Source organism: Harpegnathos saltator, unplaced genomic scaffold (genome assembly GCF_003227715.2).
Source record: "Harpegnathos saltator strain DR-91 unplaced genomic scaffold, Hsal_v8.6 scaffold117, whole genome shotgun sequence".
Classification (NCBI taxonomy): Eukaryota; Metazoa; Arthropoda; class Insecta; order Hymenoptera; family Formicidae; genus Harpegnathos; species Harpegnathos saltator.
Genome location: NW_020229892.1, coordinates 6,041 through 30,025, shown reverse-complemented (window position 1 = coordinate 30,025; position 23,985 = coordinate 6,041). Strand labels below are relative to the sequence as shown.

The following is a 23,985-nucleotide window of genomic DNA, read 5'->3' as shown; positions in this document are numbered from 1 at the left end:
ATGGTGGCGTGCGTATGATGGCTAGTGATGAACCGTGAACACAGTTTTGTTTCCTTTCCAATTTTGCTTTCGTGTGATTTTCGACAGAAATTTAACCCTCTCTGAAGCGGTCAAGAAAAATCACGTTAATGCTGTCGTGGCTGAAATTTCACCCCGGTATGTATCTTTTTATTTCAGAAATAAAAAGAGCCAAACAGATTAAATATTAAATATTATTTTTTACTTTTATTTTTATTTGATATCGAATTTATTGAATATTAGATTGAATATATATATATATATATATATATATATATATATATTAGATTTGATATTGAGTTTATTGAATATTAGATGAAAAGTAATTGTTTTCAGAGGATAATTTAACATCTAATAAGGACGAAACGAAATTCGCACGGGGTGAAGTCCCACCCATGGTAGCTGTAAGTTCACTCAACATTTTGTATAAGGCTGTTTGACTTCTTGACTTCTTCTTTAATGAATGATATTAATTATCTTAATAATTAGTTTACCCCTAAAATAAGCTCTTTAAATCTTTCATCGGAAAAAAAGAAAGCCGCGATATTGTCAATACAGTTCTAACGCGCGATCATCATCAGCCGTCGTTCCGTGATTCCACGATATTAAAAAACGTTAATCGCTTAACCGTTCCATAATTTTAACGTCACTTTTGCACGTCCTTTTAAGCGAGTTGCATCTCTCTTCTTCTTCTTCGCGAACGTCGAGTCACATCGCCGTGTTGTCTGCAGTGTTGCAAATGCCTTTTGCCACTTTCATGGCTGTCTATTGGCAATCTCAGCGACACTTTACTGTCAACGCACTTTCATCGCATTTCGAGAAACGACCCATGTAAAAGCGTCTTGAAGGCTCGGCCGTGTCGAAACTCGGTCGCGAGTCGCGCGACCATTGTATCGATCTCGTTTCCCTCAGCGGCCGCGCTCTCCTTGCAGATGGCTGAATGACCCGCAGTTTGTCGGCAGCTTCGAAGCGGAGGATTACGTGTACTTTCTATTTCGCGAGATCGCGGTGGAGCACATGAACTGCGGCAAGGTAAGAAGATATCGATAGCGCATAGTAATCCACCGTGACGCGCTCTCGCGTCTTCCATCATCCGGGATACGCGCGGAGGGAAAATCCCCTCCGCGCGCGCGCGCGCGCGCGCGATTAGCGATCTCGTCTGCGACGCGCGTCAGGCGTATAATTAGCCGCTTACGGTGTCGGTAGGAACGAGCGGCGCGCGCGTCGGCGATTTTCCTCGCGGCGGAAAAATATCATCTCCGACGTGATCTCGGTTCGCGCGATGTTTATCATTTTCTCGGCCTATCGCCGGCTCAAATTGCCGCCTAGACTTGCCTTTAATGAAAGATTCTGCATCCGGCTGCGCGCGATCGCACCTCGATCACGGCGAAGCGCGGGCTTCGACTCGACTTCGACGCGATAGATTAATTTACCGTCTAGCGACGCTGGACGGTGAATTACGAAGCTGCGCGAGCAGTGGAGACGGCAAGCGTAGAACTCGCGCCGCGTCTCCAGGAGAGACTTGCTTCCAGCCAAATGGAGGAGAAGGAAAGCCGATAAGAGCCGACGCAACGGACTCGAAATTGCGAAAGTAATTATCGATCCAGGGTTGAAGCAAGAGACGGGCTATCCGACACGGGCCGCTCAAAGGTCCGTCTTTTCATTAAGGGGGAAATTACACGCGGAAGGCCGTTTTCAAGGCTATTTTTTTACGAATTTTTTTTTTAACAGAAACGGTAAGATCAATGGACTTGAAATTTTCACAGTGTATTCTCATTAATGTTCAAAGTATAAAATATGTTTTATCGAATCACAAGAACCGATTTAATTTGTAATTATAGGTATATTTGTAATTATAGGTACAAATGCAGTCATTCGTTTGCGAGCTCTATGTTTGCTGTCGATGTAATTCCGGGCCTCTCTCACTACTCTGAAACCAAAAAATGAGAAAGATTTTTAAAATATACGGTTGCCATTGTAGCCCGTACCAAAATGGAGGCAGTGCAGCCAAGCTTGGAAAAATAATGACTGTACAAAAAAGAAGTATCGAAAATGAAACTTTTATCAACTTGCAATCATGTTTAAAAAAAATAAATAAAATAAAATATAACTGTGTTCGAGGTAGGGGCGAAAACTACATGTCTACTGTATATTGTGTAAAAATTTCAAGTTATACGATTCAGTAGTTTTCGCGTAATCGTGTCGATAGTTTAAGAAAATGGTGTTTCCAGATAAACGCGTTTAAAGTCTTATATACTTCCCCCACATAGATAATAACAAATTTATTTTATACTTTGAACATTAATGAATACACTGTGAAAATTTCAAGTCTACCTACCGTTCCTGTTAAAAAAATTCGTAAAAATAGCCTTGAAAACGGGCTGCTCCTCCCGGCTGTAATTCCCCCCCCCTCCCCCCTTAAGTCGTTGCTTGAAACGCGTCTCGTGTGAAACGCTCAGCCTTGAACGTATGCTTGGACCTGAGTTCTACCATTTGAATCGCACGTGACAAGTGCGATATTTTGCACTTGTAATCGCAATTCAACCGAAAAATTTTTTCCGACTGAGTGTCAAATTTCAGGTAACGACTAGCATTAACCGTGCAAATGTTTGCATTTCTCGATCGTCATTCCGAGTCTCTCTTTGATGAAGAAGTCGAAAAGGTCTCTCTCGTCTCGACTGAGTTCTAGCTACGCAGCTCGAAACGGCAATGGCTCGTGAAAAATATTGAACAACTGTCGATCTAATGAACAACGACATGGGACATGGGTCGTCGTGATACTGTCGCCGAAACGACGTCCAGTCGCGCGATTCATCACGCCGGGTATTCGCTTGCAGATAATATACTCGAGGATAGCGAGGGTCTGCAAGTACGACCCCGGCTACAAGATCGTGGAGAGAGAATGGACGACATTCAGGAAGGCTCGCCTGAATTGCTCGCTGCCCGGCGAATTCCCGTTCTACTACGACGAGATCCAAGGCGCGACCTATCACCCGGAGGAGGGAGTCATCTACGCGACCTTCACGACCTCCACGTGAGTATCGTTCTCAGATTCGGAGGACTCGCCGGCGCATTAATTATCCGTCTGTGTTTATGCCTGTCTCTCTATGTCTGCACAACACCTCAGGGGGATGCGAGAGACGGTAAATGCCACATTGATTATACGATTTGTCCGAGTAACATCGCGAACCGTCCCGAGCAGAAATATCAAATACGGCAATTTTTTATGCCTGATATGGCAAGCCATAAGAAGGTATTATGAGCGGTCCTTATCCGGTCGGAATGTCTTCCATTGCAATTGTCTTGCAATATTTCCCGGATTATACCCTGACCGCAGCGATGACCATCATTATTTGGACGCCTGATTTGGTCCTGATGGACATTTCATCGGGTTTCTCGATTTCAGGCAATTTTATCAGAGCATCATTATGCAGCAGTACGTTTCACTCCTTATTACGTGCCGGATCCGATCCGAAGTTGTCCGAGCCCTATTTGAAATTTGGAAGCCGGATGGGGTTTTAACACGGCCGACGGAGACGATGTTCTGCTCGGGGACCGTCCGCCGACGGTCGCTCGCGGTCGTAACGGAGTTTCGGCGTTTCGCGTTTAACTGGAAGCTGCTCGAGCCGAGCTCGGCGAGCCGTAGCGTCACCTCAACGGCATCTTTTTCTCTCCCTGCCGCAGTAACAGCATCGCAGGCTCGGCGATCTGCGCCTTCAACATGTCGGCCGTCATCGCCAGCTTCGACGGCCCGTACAAGTATCAGCAGAAATCGAACTCCGCATGGGAGAGGGTGCACGACGTTGCACACGATCCCAACCGACAACGCTGCGGCCCGTCGTTCAACATCACTTCGCCGGAGGTGAGCAAGTGGTACCAACTGATGGACAACGCGGTCCAGAGCACGATGCTGGAGCCGCTACACACCGCGATCCTTGAGCGGTTCACCCACATCGCGGTCGACATTACACCCACCAAGGTGCATCGCGGAGTAACCGTCCTCTACGTCGCCACCACCACCGGACTGATCAAGAAGATCTCCGTCTTACCGAGGACACAGCAGACCTGCGTCGTCGAGGTCTGGGGACCTCTGCCCTCACCACCGATGACCCTGCAGTTCCTCAAAGCCACTCAAAGCCTCTACGTCGGCATGGAAATCGGTCTGTTACGGTGAGACGACGTCTTTGCTTCGATCGCCTCCACATGCTCGGAGCGGATCGCTTTAGCGTGTTTTTAATAGTCGGGAATAAAAAGTCACAGGATGCCAAGCTTGGCGTTTTCGACATGCGTTTTCTGGCCAACTCTCGCAGTTTTCTTCGCGGTCATAGTTTTGTGTCAACCTATCACGTGTGTGTATCACGTCACGTGAATCATCACTGTGAATTTTTCCCCTCTCTTTTTTCCTCCCTCTTCCTGAGACAATCGATTTTTCGTCCATTCAGCATACCTGCCGTTCAGTGTTACCGTCACCGGAGCTCCCAAGCATGCTTGAACGCCCAGGACCCGTATTGCGGCTGGGACGAGCATCTGATGATGTGCACGCAGGCACCGAAGCAGAATTACCTGGTGAAGCACTGGCTCCAAGAGGACACCAAGTGCCCGATCCTGACTGATCCCGTGGACGGAGGTTGGAGCGCGTGGAGCGCCTGGTCGCCTTGCCAACACGGCGTGGCGGAACAACTGTCCGGCCACGTTCACTCTCACACGCATTCGCACAACGAAAATGCCGAGGTGAGGAGCGACGCGAGGACAGCTCGCGTTTACCCGCGATTTTCGTCGTCCTTCGTTTCCATTCGCGAGCAGCACCGGTCGCGAATAACCGACACGACGAACTCGACTCGACGAGCCGGCGGAACTTCGAAACGGACATTCATCGCGCGTTCGCGTGACTTCGGGGCTAAATTCGCTGGATTTATCGTACATTGTCCCGCCTCGCGATCCCTCCCAATCGAGCCTGCGGCGGAAATGAACGTCCTGGATCCGGCTCTGTCCGCAGAGTATCGACACGTGCCAGTGCCAGACCAGGGAATGCAACAACCCGACGCCGCGGCACGGCGGAGAGAATTGCACGGGTGCTCGTGTCAGAGTAACAAATTGCACCATTCACGGTGGATGGACCGCCTGGTCGGCTTGGTCGGCCTGCTCCCAGACTTGTGGCTTCGCGATGAAGACTCGCCGACGCACCTGCACGAACCCGGCGCCCGCGTTCGGTGGCCGCGTTTGCGTCGGCCACGATCACGACGATATCGTGTGCATCGATCTGCCGCCCTGCCCCGCCCCCGCCAAAGCCGTCCCGCCGCCGCAGAACGGTCAGTGGTCCTCTTGGGGCCCCTGGGACCCGTGTTCGCAACCGTGTAACGGTGAGTATCCGAATATCGCGCCATGGGCGCGTCAATGTCCCGGTAACGATGCGGCCGACGCCGTGAGTTTCGGGTTGCCCGAAAAGCTCGCATGAATTTTTAGGTCAAAGATACGTTCGTGTGGGTCTTCGAGGTATTTTCTTGGTACTTGTGATCTTTGCTACCTCTCGAGTCGTGTATCGTGGTTCATTTTCGTTCAGCGTCCTCACTCGGTCATCCTCCACGGATCCGAAAGTCCTCCGGAGCGCTTTGCGCCAAGGTCAAAATCCCAAAGCCGCTTTCAATTTAGCGAACAGATGGTAAAGCGATGGCATACTTGAAAAAATTTTCCGTTGTCGCGTAGCGTTTTCCTCTTTGTTGCAGTAGAAAAATATCGCGTGCCGAAAATGCGGCTGTTTATCCTAACAACAACGCACAAACCCCGATCTCGAGCGAGCCTTGAACGTGTTAAATGACGTGTTAAAATGTCGTTTTAAAAAAAAATATATATATATGTATATAAACATTTTATATATATATATTTTCGATCATTTTGAGTTTACGCTTCTCATAAAGTTTACGCAAATCTCATAAAGATATGCGTTGAAACTCATACGAGCTTCTCGGGTACAATTTTATGGGTAAAGAAGATAACAAAGTGGATGACAAAAAACTTAACCATGTATATATTAAAAACTTTCTGCAAACTTTTCGTATATTTTCTTGAGCGGAGCAAATAAATTTCCAGCTTTGAAATCGTCTTTTATCATCTTTTTTTATCGTTACAAATATTTAGCAATACTTCAATTCATATTTTATATGTATTTTTATTGTGTAGAAATGCTTGTTTGTTGTTATTCTCTCCGAGTAACCAATACGCGACGTAAACTTCGCAGGAGGGGCTCAGTGTTGTGCCGGCAAAGTTTTCAAATATGGCGTCCCTTTGACCTTCTCGCTTCTCCTTACAACTTTTCTCCCCTGCGCTATTATCCCTCTCGTTTTCCCTCATTTTCTTTTTTCTCCGGCACGAGTGCGCGTCTGATAAATCTACGACCCACAATTTGCAGGTATACGTGTCCGAAAGAGGGTCTGCGACAACCCGCCACCGAAGAAAGGCGGCCTCGATTGTCCTGGATGCGACATTCAGGTGAGCACACATCCTGTTCATAGGAAAAAAGGAATTGTTTCTTCGTCCTAGGACGCGCTTGAGATGCGCTCCCGATCAGAAAAGTCGTTCACGCGGGTCGATGCATTTCAGTTCGAAGAATGCAACGTCAATTGCGCCGAGACCAAACGCTACTCCGGCTGGACGCCATGGTTGGCGATGAACGCTAGCTTGCAAAGTGGTAGCGTGGGTTACGTGGAGAAGCGCTTCCGTTTCAGCTGCCGTGCACAGACCAACGACCCGTCGAGCGTGCGAGTGCAACTCGCCAGGGAAGAAGAGCGTTACTGCAGGAACGACGGGTCTTGTCTGCGCGGCAACGCCAACGTAAACGTATACCCGGAACTCGTCAACGAGAACGGCTGGGGCGAATGGTCCACGTGCGACCGTCCTTGCGGACGAGGCACTCAGCACAGGGTAAACATCACGCGATTGTCCCTTCGTGGATGATCCAAGATCTGGTGATGAACGTGCCGAATACTTCTTATAGGTGAGACAATGCAAATCGCTGCCTTGCGAGGGTCCGTCGACGCAGAGCCGGGCCTGTAACACTCATCCGTGTCGGACGAATAACGACGTGAGTAACACTGCCGAGAGTCAATGGTCGTGCTGGACCGAGTGGTCCGAGTGTTCGGCGTCCTGTGGCCTCGGTACTCGCACGAGATCGAGGGAGTGCCTCGGCCCGGACAGTTGCATCGGCTCTCGACTGGTGAGAGAAGCGTGCGAGATGCCCAGCTGCGAATCGCTGCTCGGCTGGGACACGTGGTCGCATTGGACACCCTGCGACAATAATCATCAGCAACACCGGAAACGATCGTGCCTTCAACACGGCCCAAGCATGTGTCAAGGACCGACTCACGAGACGCGCGATTGCCTCCCAATCTGCACGGATAACGGTAAGTTGGAAAAGTTTTGCCGTCGGGAGAGGCTGGTCGTTTGAGGCTCCCTCTGTTTCCTCGCGGCAGCCATCTTGAATGATGGCGTTAGAAGCGAGAAAATCCGTTCTAGAAATCCCTACGGATTACATCGAAGTAAAAAGGTTTATCCGTGACAGAAAATGACACTTGCAATCGATCGAGCATGCTCGGTTTCAACACGCTCGGAAAAAGTTGCCGAAGCGATCGATAAATAGGCGAAAAGTCAACATGACAGAGTCGTGAGTTATTTGTTATTAAATTATTTATTGATCGTCCGAGCAAAAGGAAAGGATAATCTCTGTAGGAATTTTTAATATGAATTTCTCCGCTTCTGACGTCATCAGCCAAGAGGCGAACGATCGGCAGTTTCTTGATTGATGATGGCGGTGACAAAAAAGTGCTCGCTTAAAATCTTTACGATAAAATAAAAAAAAATATCTCCATAAAATGACATTTGCGAACGATCGAACGGACCTGTAAAATAGCTCGAACACTTTCCTCCTGTTTCAACAATCAATAAAAATTACACACGCAACCTACTTTTGTAACTTATCTTTCTTCACAATCCTATCGCGTTAACTTTACGGTTATTTGTCGATTGATAGAACAAAAACAGTGTTCGGACTAGTTTACAAGTGCGTGCTCAATCAGGTGCTAATGTCATTTCGCGAGTATAATTTTTTATTTCAACGTATCTTGTAAGAATTGAGTCAAGATGGCCGCCGAGGCAAATAGCCAAGAGCCACTGAGCGTCGGTATCACCGAACGTTATTCGCGAATGACCCCCAGACGTAAACGCTTTGCCGTCGAGCGTGGAGAACTCGGGTGTCACAGTGGGGGCGGCGGTAGGCAGCTGTGTGATCGGCTTTGTCTTCGGCCTGGCCCTGACCGCGCTGCTGTGCTTCTACTATTTGAAGCGACGCAAGCCCCGCATCCCCGGCAGCCCGCATTACATCAGCAAACAGAACCCTTACGTTACCGTGCCGCTGAAAGAGGTGAGACTCGGACTCGCGCGTGTACCCTGCTCTGTTAAAAGCGCAAGCGTCCTTGGCGCAGCTACTTGAAAAGTGAATTGATCTCGCAGGTGAACGCGAAGCGACAGCCTAGTTTCTCGGGCAGCACCAACGGAAACGGGACCCTGCGCGGCAAAAGCAACCCCAACGTCAACGGCCTCGGCAGTCCCAAGCTGTACCCGAAGAGCCTCGATTACGAGTCCGCCACATTGAAACGTAACAGCCACGGCCAGCAGCATATCCGTGCTGATCTCGATCAGGACAAATATTACTGATCCGGCAGCTGCTCGCGCGCGCAGCAGCTTGCCGCAAATTACTATTTCTCGAATGGTGACTCGCGTTCATCGCGTGAACGCCACCTGGCCATGTGATCTACATGTACAGAAAGAGCCGACGTTGACTCGGAGACGTCAACTCGGCTGTTTGGCAGCTGCTTGATCGACAAATTAGCGCTCGGTCGAGATATGAAATTGATTTGAGGATGAATGGAGTGTACGATATCGGGATGAATGTGAGACGAGGAGAAAGGTTGCGAGTATCTACTTAATTAAGGTAATCGAACGAGCGAACCGTACAAGACTACACTTTTTTTTTTTTAGTATTAAGTAAGCGATATACGCACGTTCTTCGCTACATGTGAGTATTAACTATATAAGTCGCTCGAGAACGTGTCTTTCGACGTGCGGGCGAGCACTCGTAGCTCGGGCGACTTTTCGCCGACGACTCGGCGCGCAGGGAGGAGGACCGTTGTTTCGAGGGAGTTTGTAAGAGTTTATTTTTGTTTCTGTGTACATACATTCGCGAGGGGAGAAGGGAGGAGGGGTCAGGCACGCGTCGCGCCTACGGAATCGAGAATCACTTTTGCTTGAAGCCCGGGCATTCGATTTCCACCCATTTGTGTCAAGTTTCATGAGTCATCCGAACGAATTTCTACGCCGCGTGTCACTTCATTCGTATATTCGTAAGGTTTGTTCGCGTAGGGAATAATGGGAGAACGAAAGGGAGGGGGAAGGGGGATGAATAGGGCAGCCACGTAACCAGAGTCCGAATAACGGTGGGCACTCGGTCCTGTCGACGGATTGATCGATTGATAGTCGTACAAATATCAAACATTGCGCAGGTACGCTCGTTTGCACAACAGTTCGTGCGTTTGTCCCGATGAAGTTAGCAGCGCATCGGATACTCACGATTACAGGACGCTGCTGCTGACGAATTTGCTCGGTAATCGGCCACGGCAAACATCCAATGACAGTAGATGTACGGTGTGTAGTGATTTTTTATTATATTCTTACTTGACAAATAAAAGTATCATAAAAATACTTGCGCGACCTCCTCCGTTGCAGCCACAACGTCGGATATTTTGTCACTACCGTCACATTGGAGTTTCTATCTCATGACCGATCACCGATCACACAAATTCTCAACTAGCGGCTCTTAATCGTGGCCATAAACTCCTGACCATATCAGGAGGAAAACATGTGCGAATGAGCGTAATGCCTCTGTAAAAGAGAAAGAAAGATCGTTTCTTTCGTTTTTTATCCATATACGAATATCGAATTTTTTATTCGAGTAACGTAGTGCCATGATACGGAGTTGTACATAAAAAGCGCGTCTTCATAAACATATTTTTACGACAGAGCAAAAGCGTACTATATATATATATATATATAAATAAATGCGTAAGGATAAACACATATAATGTGCGACGATTGCGCTTTTATATTGGCTCACATTGAGTCGCGTCCGCGAATAACGTTTATTGCACGCGACCGCTCAAACAATCACCTACTTATTGTATCCGTTTATTCCTATGAGCCAGTTTACTTACGTGGAACTCATTTGAAACTTGTCGATGTCTTCCGAGACGATTAGTTAGAGAAGTTCGATATTTGTTACGATATCTCATATATATTTTGCATTAATTATTTGCGAGAAAAGAAATATGAAATAACAATCCATAAAACAAAGATAGACAACATTGTCGTGCACAGAACAAGATATCGTTATTGAGGTCGCGTGTGTATGCGAATTATTGATTATTGTACCCGATGCATTTACCCAGCGCACTGCAATAAACACAATATCTTTTTTTAACGAGTATGTAATTCATTATTTTTGTTATGTAACCTCCTGTATCCCAGATTTCTAGTGGGAAATTAAAAATTTCTCATTTTCTCAATTTCCGGATTTTTGTATCAGGAACCAGAGAGGAACCTGAAAGCGGCCGGTATGGCGTTTTCGGCGGCGACACCAATTTTCCGTACTAGAGTCCCTATAGTAAGAGTCTGGCCAATGTTCTAGTTGGATACAAAATGGCTACTACACCTGTACTGCACCTACTGTAATCTCGGTTTTTACGCGTGCACATGCAAGTGATAACATAACATCATTTCATCTTGGAAAAAACTTCCAATACAATAAGAGGACTATATATAAAAATATTTATAAAAATATTTTAAAAATGACTGGTTGTTGCATACCGGGATGCAGAAATAGAAGCGAAAATGGCTTCTATATGAAATGTTTTCCAATAAGTAAAAAACAAAAAATTATATGGTTGAAACAAATTGGAAGAGAAAACTGGAAACTGAAACAATATTCAGCAATTTGTGAGTAACATGTAATTATATCAAATAATAAACAAAACATGTTTCTCATCTAATTGTATTTGTAGGTTCATTTTACTAAAGAAATGTGGGAAAAACCGCGACAGAATGGTTCCAAAAAATTAAAAGCACAAGCAGTGCCAACAAGTTTTCCTCATACAAAAGTAATGTCGGAATCTTTCGATGGAAAAATAAAGAAGTTAAAATATAATAAAAACAACGATAAAAATAATTAAATTATTATTAATAAACATTATTATTAAAATGTTATCACGTAAAAACATTATTTTTTGTTAACGATACGACGTTTAATTATTTCTTAGAAATGAATTATGCAATTATACGTTATTTGCCTTATATTAAGCAAAGCAATTATAACATTGTTAATTTCCTTATTGAAAAAATGAAAGATATTGAATGTACTGCATTAAAAACATGTCACAATTTATCCCACAAAATTAAAATTCGTTTCATTAATTTTAAAATAAGAAAAAGTTGTCACACTGGAAAATTAGAAAAACCTGTTTTTAATAGTAAAACCATGGCTATGCATTCCGTTATTAGATAAAATTTAATAATCATGTTATTACATATGTAATATTTTTTTAACTTTATGTAATATCAAAATTTAATAATAAAAAAATTGCAAAAATGTATTTTAATTTTCTTTTTCCTGTTACTGCTATTCAAATATCCCGCATACTGTGCTATCACTAATTGGTGGCGCCATTTCATATCCAGCCAATCAAAAATTGGACCACATTGGCCAGACTTTTACTATAGGGACTCTATTCCGTACTGGGAAAGGGCGCCATCTGCATTCATTTTTAGAGGGGAACTACGATGCCACATCCACTTTCAGGTCTTGACGGTAAAACCTGCATGTGGTGGCAGTCCGATCTTTAACCTTTAGAGAGCCGGCACATTTGAGATACAAGATTCCCCGAAGAAATTTGTACAGTAGAACAGTGTTGCAGAGTTTTATTATAGTTATAAGTTTTACTTGTAAAAACTTATGTACACATATATACATTAAAAAAAATAATTTGAGTTTGATACTTCTAAAAATAACACAATACCTGTTGCGCTCGTACTTGGCGCCTGTTTTTTACCTTTTTGTTTAAAAAGGTAAGTTTTATATAAGTTTTACTCGTAAAATCTTATGTATTATCTTTAAGTTTTACTTGTAAAAACTTGTTATATACACATATATACCTTTAAAAAAAGAATTTGAATTTGAAATTTCTAAAAATAACACAATACATGTTGCGCTTGTACTTGGTTGAATCTGACGAGCGTCTGAATGAGAAATCGGTCCTCTCGGACGAGCGTCGAACGACCCGGTAATTCCCCGAGACTCGGAGAACTTTGATAGTAAAAGGCGGACGTAAGACTGGAAAGTGAGAGCGTGACTTCGCTTTATGGTTTGCGATCTAATAGTTCAGAGAGATTCGGGTTATCCCCATTAGACAAAAACACTTGGCATACCCAGGATGCATAAAAACAAAAATTGTAGACAAGGTCAGTGAAACGCGTCGTTCTGAAGAGTTTTCATCGTGTTTGGTCAGACGTATATTTTGACGGAGCTATCGCTACAGAGATACTTGGAATGAGATCGGGCAATATATCTTTTAGCGAAAAGGCCGGCGGTCGTTTATATTTTCTTGGAAAATACAGCTCGATTTGAGCAGGGATTATAAAAGGAAGACCGCAGCGTGATTTGTTGCATCCCGATACACAAGCCGCGTCTCGCGCGCGTTCACGATATATTCCCTATAATATACATACATATACCAGGTATGTCGGTAATCACTTTCCAGTTTTTGTAACAGATGTCACTAGCCATAAGTATGCAATGTTATGATTTGATACATATGTCATTTTATTCTACTGATATTAACCTCAAAACTACAAAAGTTACGTTCCGCCAAAATAACAGCGTTATAGATTAATAATTTTTTGAAAATGTCGAGTTTTGTGCCTGGAAACGTGCATTTGCGGCACGCATTACTTTTCTTGTCAAATCAAAAGAAAAAAGCCGCTGAAAGTCATCGTTTGCTGGTAGAGACTTACGGTGAGCATGCTCCAACCATAAGAACATGTGAAACGTGATTTCGACAATTCAAATGTGGTGATTTCAACGTTCAAGACAAAAAACGTCCTGGTAGGCCGAAAACGTTTGAAGATGCGGAATTGCAGGAGTTATTGGATGAAGACTCAACACAAACTCAAAAACAATTGGCAGAAAAGTTGAATGTGAGCCGAGTAGCAATTTGTGAACGATTACAAGCGATGGTATATAAATATACATATTATAATATATAAATATATGGTATATTATGATTGTTCGCAGTGAGTGAATTACAATTACGTTATGATTGAGCCCGTGTGACCGCGTTTGTTTATTTACGACTGACATTAAATCGAAATGCAAATACGTAACTGCGCGTCTAATTAGGGAATAATTATGCACGCACGTACGTACGTTTTACGATCGTAAATTAACTGCCGCGCGCCGTGCGCGAAAACTCGCCGAGTGCGCGAAAAACTCGGCGCTCAATTGTTTCAAAGGGGGCGTGGGGGGGGGGGGGATTTAGCAAATCGCGGTCACGGCGATTAAATCGCAAATGCGAGCAGTCGACAGATTCGAGATCTTGCCGCGAGAACGCAAGAAACGACAAGTGTCGACGATGTAACGTGCGCGACGTGAGTCGCGCGAGTCCTTTAGTTTAATTACGGCCTAATTGCGTTACATTAATTTTAATTACGAGCAGGAAAACCCCTACGTTTACGGCATTGACATGGTTCTGTGCGCGAGCGACGAGTATGCGCCGCATTCGTTATTTCATCTACAAACACGTTGTCCCGTTTGCGGCGTCTTAAAAAGCCGCTAACTTTTCTTCGGATGTGTCCTCTCCCCGCCCGTATTCTTTTGTTTTTCCAATGGTGCGTTTAATAAGATACAACGTAAATTACATTTTCTCTCTTGCGAGAACACTGAGACTGTGTGTGTGTGTGTGTGTGTGTACTCGTTAATTAAGCTAGAAAATAGTCTCGACTCGCGCGTGTGGATGTTAATAATAATAATTAAATAGACGTATGTTTCACGTATAACGTAATTGACTTGGAGTACTCCGTGCCCACGCGTGTTCATAGCGGCGCATTCATACTTTCCCTGATCTGTTACATCGGATTCGATAATCTGCGAGGCACCTGAAACATAAAACGCGATATTCTCGAACAGCGTTCCTCTCAGGATTTTCTTGTCCAAAGAAAGATCAATGATGCGATCGCAGATCTCGTGTATGTCATGTCAAAATAGAGACAGTTTGAATTCGGCGTAATATGATTCTTGGAACAGGCGTAAATAAGTATTGTGAAGTTTGAAGCGAGTCTCTCACAGGCATGCTTTGAAAACACGAGTTGTTTTCATTTTCAGCTAACGGATGACGCAGACATCAACACTGATCGGCAAGGTGGGGGGTAACCGTGCCTTCCCGATTGTTTGGTTTCGTACGCTTATACATGATTCCGTGATTGCGGAAACGACATTGCGCCTCGGGCCGACGAACGACGCGCATTCCGCGACGCAGAGTAGGAGTGTCGGTTAATACGCGTTTCTTTGTCCGACTCTTACTTGCGCGAGTGTTAGAGCTTAGAGTCAGTGTCGTCGCCAGTGCTACGATGGAGTATCCGGGGGTGCTGCGACGGAGTAACCAGAAGGAGGACGTCGGATCGAGAAGTCAGGATGGAGAGAGGACTTGGAGCGCGCCGAGAGACGTGGACAGCGATACATTATGTACGGTATATATTCGAGGTACCTCGAATTATTACGCATTATTATTACGCAGGATTTTTCTGATTTTAACCTTACTCGAAGTAAGGACATACCCGAGTCGAAGTTAGATCAGCATTTATAGTTTATCATCTGAAAAATGATAAAATAGCTTGATATTTGATTATTCGTTAACTTAATTTCACGTAACATGAGTTCTACTTTTCTTTTCTCATAAAATATGAATGTCCATTCAAGCAAGGTTGCTGAGGTAAGCTAAGGTTTATGAATACAAATTTTTAATTATGTTCTCAATAAAAAGTTGCACATAATTTGGAAAACTATGAACAATGATCTTAAAATCTGATATAAATTTTACAAGTGTTGATTTTTATTCGTCTAATAATGCTCAGATTGCTGTTTTCGTTTAGAATCTGCTAGAATGTCCGTTTCTCATTCTTGTGTATCTTTCTTATTGCACCGAATCTGAATTAAAATCTCTATTAGTGAAACAGCATTATTAGACATAACCGTTGTCTTTACCTTTGCAGCTTCAGCTCTTTTGAGAGCTACAATTCTCATCATTCTCATTAGAAAAAAGAAAAGGAAAAAAAAGAGAAGAAAAAAGGAAAAAAGAACTTTAAGAATGATGAGAATAAAAAGTGTTTTTCATCTCCCATTTCCTCTAATTCTTATATGATTGTTTAATCCTTATATATTTATCTCACGCGCAGTTTTAACAAAGGCAGTTCTATTTACGTTTTCATCTTTGTTCTCTTTCTTGCGCTGTTAAGCGAATATATAATCAATATCAACAAAAATTGCTCATTTAAATTAAGAATATAAGGTTTAAGTACATATACATTATCGAGATAAACGAGTATTAAATAACTGCGGAATACGTCGCTGTTGAAGACTCATCATGGACGAGACTGCGAAAGTAGCCAGATGTAACGTTCAGGTAGGACAAAGCTTGTTCACTATTGCGCATCTAGATATTCTGCATTGATTTTTCAAATTGGATGCAATTTGCAGGATCAATGTATAATTAATATTTCGACTCGGGAAAGACTTTTTTTTTATCAAACATGAAAAATGAGAACGAATTGTCATTGCACTTGGACAATCTTCTGACACTGATTTATGGTATTGATCGACATTCGATTTTCGGTACTGATTCACTCTTTCATTTCTCTACAAGAAAGAAAATTGATACGATTCGTTCATTTATCCGCGTTAATTAGATGAATAAATTAAATATTGATCGGTCTTCAATTTTCGGTACTGACTGATTCTCTAATTTCTTTATAAGACAAGAAAAATTGATACGAATCATTCGTTTATTCGAATTAATTGGTTGAGTAAATTAGAGGGATAAATACCTGAAAAATGAGAGCAAATTGTCATTGTACTTGAACAATTTTCTGACACTGATTTCTGGTTTTGATCGATATTCGATTTTCGATGCTGATTTACTCTTTCATTTCTCTATAAGAAAAAAAAAATTCATACGAATCGTTCATTTATCCGCGTGAATTTGATGAATAAATTAAATATTGATCGGTCTTCGATTTTTGGTACCGAGTTATTTTCTCATTTTTTAATAAGACAAGAAAAATTGATACGAATCGTTCGTTTATCTGAGATAATTTGTTGAATAAAATTAGGGGGGTATGTACCTGAAGAAATAAGAACAAACTGTCATTGCACGTAGCCAATTTTTTGACACTAATTTATGGTATTAATCGATATTCGATTTTCAGTACTGATTTACTCTTTCATTTCTCTATAAGGAAATAGAAAATTAATACGAATCGTTCATTAATCCGTGTTAATTTGATAAAAAAATTAGGTATTGATCGGTGTTCGGTTTTCGGTAGTGATTTATTCTCTCATTTCCTTATAAGAAAAGAAAAATTGATACGGATCGTTCGTTTAACCGAGTTAATTTCTTGAGTAAATTAGAGGGGTAAGTGTCTGAAAAATGAGAACTAATTGTCATTGCACTTGGACAATTTTCTGACACTGATTTATGGTATTAATCGATATTCGATTTTCGGTGTCTGATTTACTCTTTCATTTCTCTATAAGAAAAGAAAAAATGGATACGAATCGTTTATTTATCCGTGTTAATTTGATGAATAAGTTAGATATTGATCGGTCTTCGATTTCTGTACTGATTTACTCTTTCATTTCTTCATAAGAGAAGGAAAATTGATACGAATCGTTCGTTTATTCGAGTTGATCTGTCGAATAAAATAGAGGGGTAAATAACTGAGAAATGCAAACAAATTGTCATTGCATTTTGACAATTTTTCGACCTTAATTTACGATATTGATCGATATTCGATATTGATATAGATAATATTTTTCGATACTGATTTACTGTTCTTTTACTTCTATATGAAAGAAAAAGGGAAATTGATACGAATCGTTCGTTTATCCCAATTACTTGTTTGAATAAATTTTAGAATTGAATAAAATTTAAAATTGATTAAAATTTAGAATTGAATAAAGTTTAGGATTGAATAAAGTTTAGGATTGCATAAAGTTTAAGATTAAATAGCAATTATAATACGTCCCGTCTAGTATGTGATTTTCGATATTAATATTGATAATATTTTGATACTAATTTATTGATACTAATTTATTGTCTCACTTCTCTATCTAGACAAGATGAAGAACATGAAGGAGAACTGACGCGAATCGTTCGTCTATTAGAGTTACTTGCGGGTGAATAAACTAGTCTAGAATTAAATAGCAATTATAGTACGTTTCGTCAAGTACATAATTCTCGATACTGTCTCTCGTTTACTCTCTCTCGTTTCTCTGTGAGAGAAAATGAACAATTAACACAAATCGCTTTTCTATCCGCGTTCTTAGTTGAATAAACTAGCTCAGAGCTAAATAGCGATTATAATGTCTCGACGAATACATGAATTAATTCCGCGACGAATTCCGAATCTCGATTCCGCCTTGAAACACTGCGAGAGAGATAGTTTCCAGCGGCATAGTTTGACTGTAAACGCGACTCGCGTATTCGATTTCGAATCAAAGGTACGAATAGTAAATTAGCGCGCCGAGAGCGACGCGTCGCGTCGCGCTAATGTAAGGATAATCGGCGATATTATCGGTCGCAGGGACACGCGTTTTGGATGATTGTCGAGGCACGAACGATACGCGTACGTGGCGTAAGGCCTGCTTCCGCGGCGCAGTAACAACGACAACGACAACGAAAAAGTAGTTTGCGCCAGATATTTAGGTCCGGGCTGCACTCACATTCGGATTAATTGAAGCAGAGGCTGCACGTGCACGCTGCTCGGCCTCCTATCGCGTGCAATCGCGATTTCTTGGCGGCGCTCCAGCTTTGTTCGAGCGTTGTTTCCGCGTGATCGGAACATTGAATAATTCCCTCGCAGCGAAAGAGGACTGGTAGTCGTACTTTTGACGAAGCGTCGTTCGAGATAACAAATGCTCTTTCCCCACGTTCGCTTCGTTCTCGCGTGTACTTGGCGCGAGACACCACCGTGTCTCTTGATTGTCAATTGATCTCCCGACACGTTCGCTCCCACACGTGCCGCGTATTGTTTATATCAATAAAAGCGGATGGGAACGAATGTGTTAATCCTCTGGCGGTAATCCGCTGAAAAAATTTCTCTTCCTCGAGCAGAGGGGGGGTGCCTTATTGCGAAACTTCAATTACGACCGGGTGTATTCCGGCGTTTGCGACGCTGCGGCAAGCGAGCGGGAGAAACTGTGGACATATTTGCCAATTCCATGAGACAGCCTTTCGCTCCTTTTATTTTTCTGCTCTCGATACGTCAGACAATTTAAGAGTGTCATCGCGGGTGTTTCGAAATCCCAGAAACACCAATTTTTTCCGCAGCGCACCGCGCCATGTGCAGCTTCTCAGCGATGTTTCGCAGCATTTTTACCTTTCTGTGATTTAAAACGTACCTCCTCTTGTTGTTAATTTTAATTATTTCAAATATAATTGAAAAGTATTTCTATATACGTATTATTAGGAGATTGAATTATATATATATACAGGGTGGACGATTTATCTGAAGACATTGAAATATCTCGAGAAATATGCATTGGATGAAAAAAAGTGGTTAATGAAAGTTGTTAGTCTCGAAGGGGGACATCCAATGATACCAAACTCGACCTCCCACCTCACCCCCTGGGGGTGGGGGTTGGGGGCAACTTTGAAATCTTAAATGGAAACCCCCATTTCTTATTGCAGATACGGATTCTACGCCACAAAATACGTAAATTTTGTCCGAAACCTTTTTTTTGATTCGTGATAGATGGCGCTGTAATCGCAAAAAATTATATTTTCCGCAATTCTCCAGAAATGATCATTGGATTGAGAAATAAAAAATACCTGTTCAATATTTTTATTAAAGAACATAATAAAAGTTATTCCCCCCCCCCATCCTCTCGGGGTAGGGTGGGTGGTAACGTTCAAATCTCAAATGGGGACCCACATTTTTCATTGCATTGAATTAGATTGTACGTGAAATTTTTATTGAAACAATTTTTTTCATTCGTGATAGATAGCGTTGAATTTTTCCGAGAAACTACTTTTAGCGTTACACACGAACAACGAAGATGTAGTAGTTTTATATATATATATATATATGTATATATATATTGTTCCGATCAAGCTCCAGTCGGAGCGCATCGACATATTTTCGGCGATTCGCGCTCGCAGCATTTTTCGCTGATCGCTGAATTCAGTGATCTAACGGGAGAGCGACTTTGCGAGTATTGGGGGAATATACAGTCAGAAATTTGAAAAAATGGTTTTTTTTTATTTTTTTTATATGAAAGTACAACATCTCAGGAATGTTGTGTCAAAATTTCAAGTTGATCCGAGCAAAACTGAGTGAGTGAGAGCGTCTAGAAGACCCGTCCGTCCGACCTGTTGAAGCACGAGCGGCACGTAGGGCGCAGGTATAAATACGTTTGTTTTCAAGACCGGTAGAACCGTTAGTCTCGCATCAGTCCTTGAACTGTACGCTTGTTGTGCGCCTGTGGAAAAGATTTTCGTGCCGTTTTCTACTATGGAAGATCGTAAAGTGAACAGAAATATCCGGCAAAATAGTGCAGCTCGAAAAGACAGGTTTAAAAAACGGAGGCAGAGTTTTAATCCAAAAACGGCCGAAACTGACCCATTAAGTTTCAGTACATCTGCAAAAAAAATAAAGTATCTCGAGGACATGCATGTGCCAACAGACAATACTGTAGAATACAGAATTCTGAATTTTTTTACAGTTTTTTCGGCCGTTTCGAATGTAGTAAAGTGCAAGATATGCAATGGTGATGTACAATTTCAAACGTGCAGTGATCGTGGCCTTGGATTCAAAATTGCTGTAATGTGTAACACGTGTCAGCCCAATTACATATCCTCTTGCCCTTTTATCGGCCATACTTATGAAATAAATCGCAGATTTATTTACGTGATGAGAATTTTAGGACTAGGATTAGAAGGGTGTAAAAAGTTTTGCGGTTTAATGGACCATTTTTAAATCAAACAACTTACGATATTATGGTTAAAAATATGAAAGAGTGTGTGAATACCGTTGCTGAGAAAATTTTTTCAAATACTGTAGAAGAAGAAAAAAAGAAACATGTAAGAAATACAATTTAGATTATACAAATGAACTAACTGTATCGGAAGACGGAATGTGGCAAAAGCGTGGTTTTAATTCATTGTTTGGTGTAGCATCATTAATTGGTTATTATAGTAGTAAAATTATTGATGTATGCGTAAAAAGTATCTACTGTAAAATGTGTGAAGTTTGGAGTAAAAAAATGAATGTCAAAGAGAATGAATACAAAGAATGGTACGAAACACATAAGGAAAATTGCTCCGCAAATCATACAGGTTCCTCTGGCAAAATGGAAGTGGATGCGGTAATAGAAATGTTTAACCGTTCTGAGGAAAAATACGGTGTAAAATATCGTTATTATATCGGAGACGGAGACTCGAAAACATTTACTGGAATATTACAAAAAGTTGATTATGGCAATGATTTTGAAATTTTCAAGAAAGAATGTGTTGGGCATGTCCAAAAAAGAATGGGAGCTCGCCTCCGTAATCTCGTCAATAACACTGTCGTTGAAGTTGAAACGAAAAATAAGAAGAGAATAAAAAGAAAAGTTTTGGGAAGAAAAGGCAAATTAACCGGAAAAACGATAGACAAGCTCACGGTTTATTACGGACTAGCAATTCGACGTAATTGTGAGAATATTGAGGACATGAAAGAAGGTATTTGGGCCACATTTTACCACTACGCTTCTACAAATGAAAATCCTCAACACGATATGTGTCCAGTTGGCGAAGATTCTTGGTGTGAGTGGCAGCGTGCTGCAGCCATGGACAAGCTTCAATCGTTCGTGCACTCATATGACAATTTTAGTAATGACATATTGCAAGCAATTCGACCTGTTTACGAAGATTTGAGCTCGGATACCTTACTAAAAAGATGTATTGGCGGCTTCAACCAAAACAACAATGAGAGCTATAATCAGTTGATCTGGAAAATTACGCCAAAAATTGTTCCAAGTGGCTCTACAAAAGTAGATATTGCTGCTAAAATTTCAGCGTGTGTTTTTAACGAAGGATCATCGAGTCATCTAGCTATTCTTTATTCAATGGGAGTGAAATTAGGACGTAATTCTGTCGATTATTGCCGAAAATTGGACGAAAAACGAATTAACGTCGCCGAGTACAGAGCGAAACTCGCTACGCGGGAGGCAAGAATCCTGCAAAGACAGAAAAATTCTGAACAATTGGACATTCTGGAAGGCGTCGAGGACTTATTTTATGGTCCTGGAATAGACGATTCTGTGTAAGTTGAAAAAAAAAATTGTTATGGAGGTTTTATTCATACTGAAAACTTTAAACGCGTTTTTCTCAAAACCACATTTTCAAAGTTGGTGGACACGATATCTCAAAATCTAATGCACCGATCATTTTCAAATTGTGCACACTTATTTTATACATGTTAAGCTTCCGGGTGAACGAAGGATTTTTGTTTTCAATAATTAGAACTCGTTTTATAAACATAATACGGTCAATTTTTTAAGCGAAAATCGTGACCTTAACTTCAAAGTACTCTAAAAAATTCAAAATTCAAATTTTTTCAAAATGCTTCGTTCACCCGGAAGACAAAGTCCTATACAAACGAAATCTTTTTGCTTTTTTTTGTTTCAGATAATCCTGCCCAAGATATGATGTCCACGAGAATGCATCTTTTTTTTTACGATTCGCATTTACGTCATCGCTAAAACTTATATTACTATTATTATTGGCTAAAAAAATTATAAAATGTTCTTCAAACATAGCTTAACATTATAGAAAAGTTTTTGAATAAATAAGTATAGTCATTTAGTTTAAAAAAATTCTTGAAAAACCTCCTTTTTTCGCGCCTCTGACTGTATATTCCCCCTTATGTTTACCTCGCGTGCACGTGAATCTCATATGTAGTCAAACTCGGCGTTTGTCCTCGATGCAACAATGCTCTACTTTTCTTTGTACACACAGCTGATCGTGACGTGAAATTTCGCAACGGTATCGACAACGTGGCCGAATAGCCAGCACCCATGTGTTCGATGTGCACGTGCTAACCGACTGACTGCTCGGGTTTTTCGTAGAGGAACGTTCCTCTCCGCAAGCTTAGCCAGACGAATTTCTGCGAACGTCTCGTTCTCACCATCGCGTGCGTTTCCGCGAACAGTGATGTTGTCGATCCATGGCGCTTTATTTCATTGTTAGCGTTCCTCCTCATTGTTACAATAAACGTTTGTCCCGTGAGTTTATTCGCGTCCGAGTGATTCTCCTCTTTTGACCCTCATTCGCAACATAGTTGGTCCTTCGAGCCGGATTTTCTTCGCGTTGCTTGCGCGCCGGCATTCTTCTAAAGGTAGCGAGTGCGGGGGTCAGCCACTGCGTGCACAGTGTTAACCTCGGGCAACGATGGAGGCGTTGATCACCGCGCAAGCTGAATTGAGTGGGCGCATTGCTCGCACCCATGATAATCTCCGTAAGGTTGGAGCCGCTAGACTTACGAAGTCTTTGATGCAGACGACGCTTAGCCTTCTCGACAAGAAGTGGGAGGAGTTCGAGGACCAGTACGACCAACTGCGTAATCGGTACCATGCCGAGCTCCAGGCTCACGATTACTCCAGATCGAATGTCCTCGGGCAGGTGGAGGATACCTACTTGCAGCAGCGAGCTCTGCTGCTCGATATGCTGCAGTCGCAGGCGCCGAAGAAGTCGGAATCGGACGTCGCTCCGAGCTTGTCCGAGAGTCAGAACTCTCGCTCATCGTTGCCGCGGATACAAATGCCACAATTCTCTGACAAGTATCCGGACTGGCCAGCGTTCAGAGATCTGTTTCACTCCGTGGTAGTGTCGAATGGAGCTGTGAGTGATGTCGAGAAGCTGCATTATCTCAAAACGTGCGTGAGAGGTGATGCGGAGCAGCTGATTAAGAATCTGGCTATCACGAGTGACAACTTCAATCGAGCATGGGCTGTGCTGACTCGTCATTACGAGAATACTCGCGTGCTTGTGTCTGCGTTCTTCAACTCATTCCTCGCCATTCCGAAGATGAAGTCCGACTCCGTTGCAGACTTGCGGAGAATTTTTCACGGGATGTTGAGCACCGTTGGTTCGTTGGAGGGAGTCAGACGGCCGATCTGCAGCTGTGCACCGACCTCTTGATCCACCTGGTGGTGGAGCTTCTGGATGGCCGAACTCGACGCGAGTGGGAGAACCATGTCGGGGGTTCTTCGACTCCACCTGCATACGATGAGCTCTTCAAGTTTATGGAGCGCAAGATGCGAGCTCTGGAGGCGCTGTCTGCCGGCAGGTCCGAGCACGGATCTGCGAGACAGGAGGGCGCGGGTGCTTCACGCGAAACCCCAGGAGTCGGTTCGCGGGCGCTGTTCCCTGTGTGTCCAAAACAACACTACGTGCTATTTTGTGAAAGATACAAATCGCGATCGGCCTCGGAGCGTAGAGATGTCGTGGCAAGTACGGCCTGTGCCTGAATTGCTTAGGCCGACACGTTCTCAACTCGTGCACTTCTGCCAAAACGTGCGTGCATTGCTCGGAGCGTCACCACAGTTCGCTGCACGAG

The 23,985-nt window shown here is 42.8% G+C and overlaps 2 protein-coding genes across 6 annotated transcripts in view; both read left to right on the top strand.

The window, feature by feature from the left end:
• The window catches only part of Sema5c (Semaphorin 5c), a 124,145-nt gene extending 113,599 nt beyond the window's left edge, over positions 1 to 10,546 (top strand). For 4 of the 5 annotated variants that reach the window (XM_011156249.3, XM_011156248.3, XM_011156250.3 and 1 more), the window contains exons 6-15: positions 951 to 1,050; positions 2,856 to 3,052; positions 3,703 to 4,188; positions 4,461 to 4,749; positions 5,015 to 5,378; positions 6,425 to 6,504; positions 6,616 to 6,936; positions 7,010 to 7,415; positions 8,226 to 8,431; positions 8,521 to 10,546. In XM_011156249.3, coding sequence (XP_011154551.1) covers positions 951 to 1,050; positions 2,856 to 3,052; positions 3,703 to 4,188; positions 4,461 to 4,749; positions 5,015 to 5,378; positions 6,425 to 6,504; positions 6,616 to 6,936; positions 7,010 to 7,415; positions 8,226 to 8,431; positions 8,521 to 8,724 — 2,653 coding nt within the window. In that variant the 3' untranslated portion in view covers positions 8,725 to 10,546. The remainder of the gene's footprint in view (positions 1 to 950; positions 1,051 to 2,855; positions 3,053 to 3,702; positions 4,189 to 4,460; positions 4,750 to 5,014; positions 5,379 to 6,424; positions 6,505 to 6,615; positions 6,937 to 7,009; positions 7,416 to 8,225; positions 8,432 to 8,520) is intronic. The other variant, XM_011156251.3, reaches the window with a different exon arrangement.
• A 12,271-nt stretch (positions 10,547 to 22,817) lies between these two features.
• On the top strand, positions 22,818 to 23,567 carry LOC105192673 (uncharacterized). Its single transcript, XM_011156952.1, has one exon. The coding sequence runs from the start codon at positions 22,818 to 22,820 to the stop codon at positions 23,565 to 23,567; it is 750 nt and encodes a 249-aa protein (XP_011155254.1).
• The last annotated feature ends 418 nt before the right edge of the window (positions 23,568 to 23,985 follow it).

What these genes read in the sequence shown, in the direction of transcription:
- LOC105192673 (XM_011156952.1), top strand. Translation starts at nt 22,818, where the DNA reads ATGGAGGCGTTGATCACCGCGCAAGCTGAATTGAGTGGGCGCATTGCT.